General features: G+C 42.2%; 1 protein-coding gene across 1 annotated transcript; it reads left to right on the forward strand.

Annotated features, from left to right (window-relative positions):
- Positions 1 to 736: 736 nt before the first annotated feature.
- On the forward strand, positions 737 to 2555 carry LOC110016973 (tripartite motif-containing protein 16-like). The gene has a single exon (XM_023965286.2). It carries the CDS (start codon positions 776 to 778, stop codon positions 2411 to 2413), a length of 1638 nt encoding a protein of 545 aa, XP_023821054.1. The 5' UTR covers positions 737 to 775; the 3' UTR covers positions 2414 to 2555.

A 2555-nucleotide genomic window follows, 5' to 3' on the forward strand; every position in this document is an offset into this window, starting at 1 on the left:
CCAGGACCAGTTTTGATATACTCTGATTCTGCAAAAGAGCTCAAACTCCAAGTTGATGCATAAAAGTATGGATTAGGTGTAGTTTAATTGCAGGACAGTAAGCCTGCAATCTTCAGATCAGAGGTCAAAAAAAGAAAAAGTCTATGTGATTTCCAGGAGTCTTCTCATCATTTCTCAAAGTACAGAAATCCAATTTTTGAACGGTTTTTGGGAGTCTTTGAGCAACAAAGAACCCAAAGCATCACAGAAAACTTTTACTGCTGCTTTAAACAAAAGGTTGGGACTAAGTAAGATTATGGACCATGCAGATGTTCGCAAACCTCATTTCCTGACTCAGAGCTTTTGATTTCAGTAAATATTACCTCCCAATGCAGCAAATTCAACAAATGACCAATTTCAGTTCTTTAGAATCTTTAAATAGTTGTAGAACTCTGTTGTGAGTATTAATGTGGATTTGTGTTTGAAGGTTTTCAGTTTTCTTTTTCTAAATACTGTTATCTTTAAGAGTTTATTCAAAAACATTTATCAGTAATATATACTCTAATCGTTAGTGACTTGAAAGTTGTGCTGACTGTCATTTGCACTTAGCATTGAGAAAAAAAAATCAGTTGCATGATCATTTGGAATGCGCTGTATTTAAAAAGAAGAGAGTTGCTGCCCTCCTCAACCCACACACACACAGATCTTAAAACAAAGGATGTTTGCAGATCTCATTTCCTGACTCAGAGCTCACAGAGACTTCCTGTTCAGAGAAAGTGAAACTGTCTGACGGAAAATGTCTCAACGAGGAGTTCAACTCGACTTAGGAAGATTCAAGTGTTCCATCTGTCTGGATCTACTAAAGGATCCGGTGACTATTCCTTGTGGACACAGCTACTGCATGAAGTGTATTCAAGGATTCTGGGATGAAGAGGAGAAAATCCCCAGCTGTCCTCAGTGCAGGAAGACCTTCATACCGAGGCCTGTTCTGGAGAAAAACATTGTGTTGGCAGATTTATTGGAAATGCAGAAGATTAATCTCTGCTATGCTGCACCTGAAGATGTGGTCTGTGATGTCTGCACTGGAAGAAAACTGAAAGCCATCAAGTCCTGTTTGATCTGTCAGGCCTCTTACTGTGAGAAACACCTTCAGCCTCATTTGGATGCAGCTGCATTCAAGAAACACAAGCTGGTGGAACCCTCCAAGAACCTGCAGGAGAACATCTGCTCCCGTCATGATGAGGTGATGAAGATGTTCTGTCGCACTGATCAGAAGTGTATCTGTTATCTCTGCTCTGTGGATGAACATAGAGGCCACGACACAGTCTCAGCTGCAGCAGAAAGGACTGAGAGGCAGAGAGAGCTGGAGGAGAGTCAACAACAAATCCAGCAGAGAATCCAGGACAGAGAGAAGGAGGTGAAGCTGCTTCAACAGGAGGTGGAGGCCATCAATCACTCTGCTGATCAAACAGTGAAGGACAGTGAGAAGATCTTCACTGAGGTGATCTGTCTCATCCAGAAAAGAAGCTGTGATGTGAAGCAGCAGATCAGATCCCAGCAGCAAACTGAAGTGAGTCGAGTCAAAGATCTTCAGGAGGAGCTGGAGCAGGAGATCACTGAGCTGAAGAGGAGAGACGCTGAGCTGAAGCAGCTCTCACTCACAGAGGATCACAGCCAGTTTCTGCTCAACTACCCCTCACTGCCACCACTCAGTGAGTCCACACACTCATCCAGCATCAATGTCCGTCCTCTGAGATACTTTGAGGATGTGACAGCAGCTGTGTCAGAGCTCAGAGACAAACTGCAGGACATTCTGAGAGAGGAATGGACAAACATCTCACTGACAGTCACTCATGTGGATGTTTTACTGCCAGAACCGGAACCAAAGAGCAGAGCTGACTTCCTCAAATATTCACTTCAAATCACACTGGATCCAAACACAGCACACAGACGACTGTTACTGTCAGAGGAGAACAGAAAGATGACAATGATGAAGAAAACTCAGTCTGATTCTGATCATCCAGATAGATTTACTGATTATGGAGAAGCTCTGAGTAAAGAGAGTCTGACTGGACGTTGTTACTGGGAGGTGGAGTGGAAAGGTTATCTTGTTTATATAGCAGTCGCATACAAGAACATCAGCAGATCTGGAGATGAAAGTGGATTTGGTTTTAATGACAAATCCTGGGCATTGTATTGTTCCCAAGACAATTTATTTTTTTTCCACAACAGTATCCAAACCTCCATCTCAGCTCCTGGTTCCTCCAGAGTAGGAGTGTACCTGGATCACAGAGCAGGTGTTCTGTCCTTCTACAGCGTCTCTGAAAGCATGACTCTCCTCCACAGAGTCCAGACCACATTCACTCAGCCGCTCCATGCTGGATTCTTATTTGATCATGTTGGAGAAACTGCAGAGTTTTGTAAACTCAAATAGTTCCTAAAGTTCATGAAAGAAGTGAAATGTTTGTTTGTTTGTTTTTTGTGATTTTTCTGCTTTAATCATTTTGAACTACACTTTTTAAGAGTTAATATTCTGTGGAGAAGTGTTTGTAAGAAATAAAAAGAGAAAAGAGAAA

This window comes from Oryzias latipes, chromosome 17 (assembly GCF_053564925.1).
Source record: "Oryzias latipes strain Hd-rR chromosome 17, Olatipes_Hd-rR_3.1".
Lineage (NCBI taxonomy): Eukaryota > Metazoa > Chordata > Actinopteri > Beloniformes > Adrianichthyidae > Oryzias > Oryzias latipes.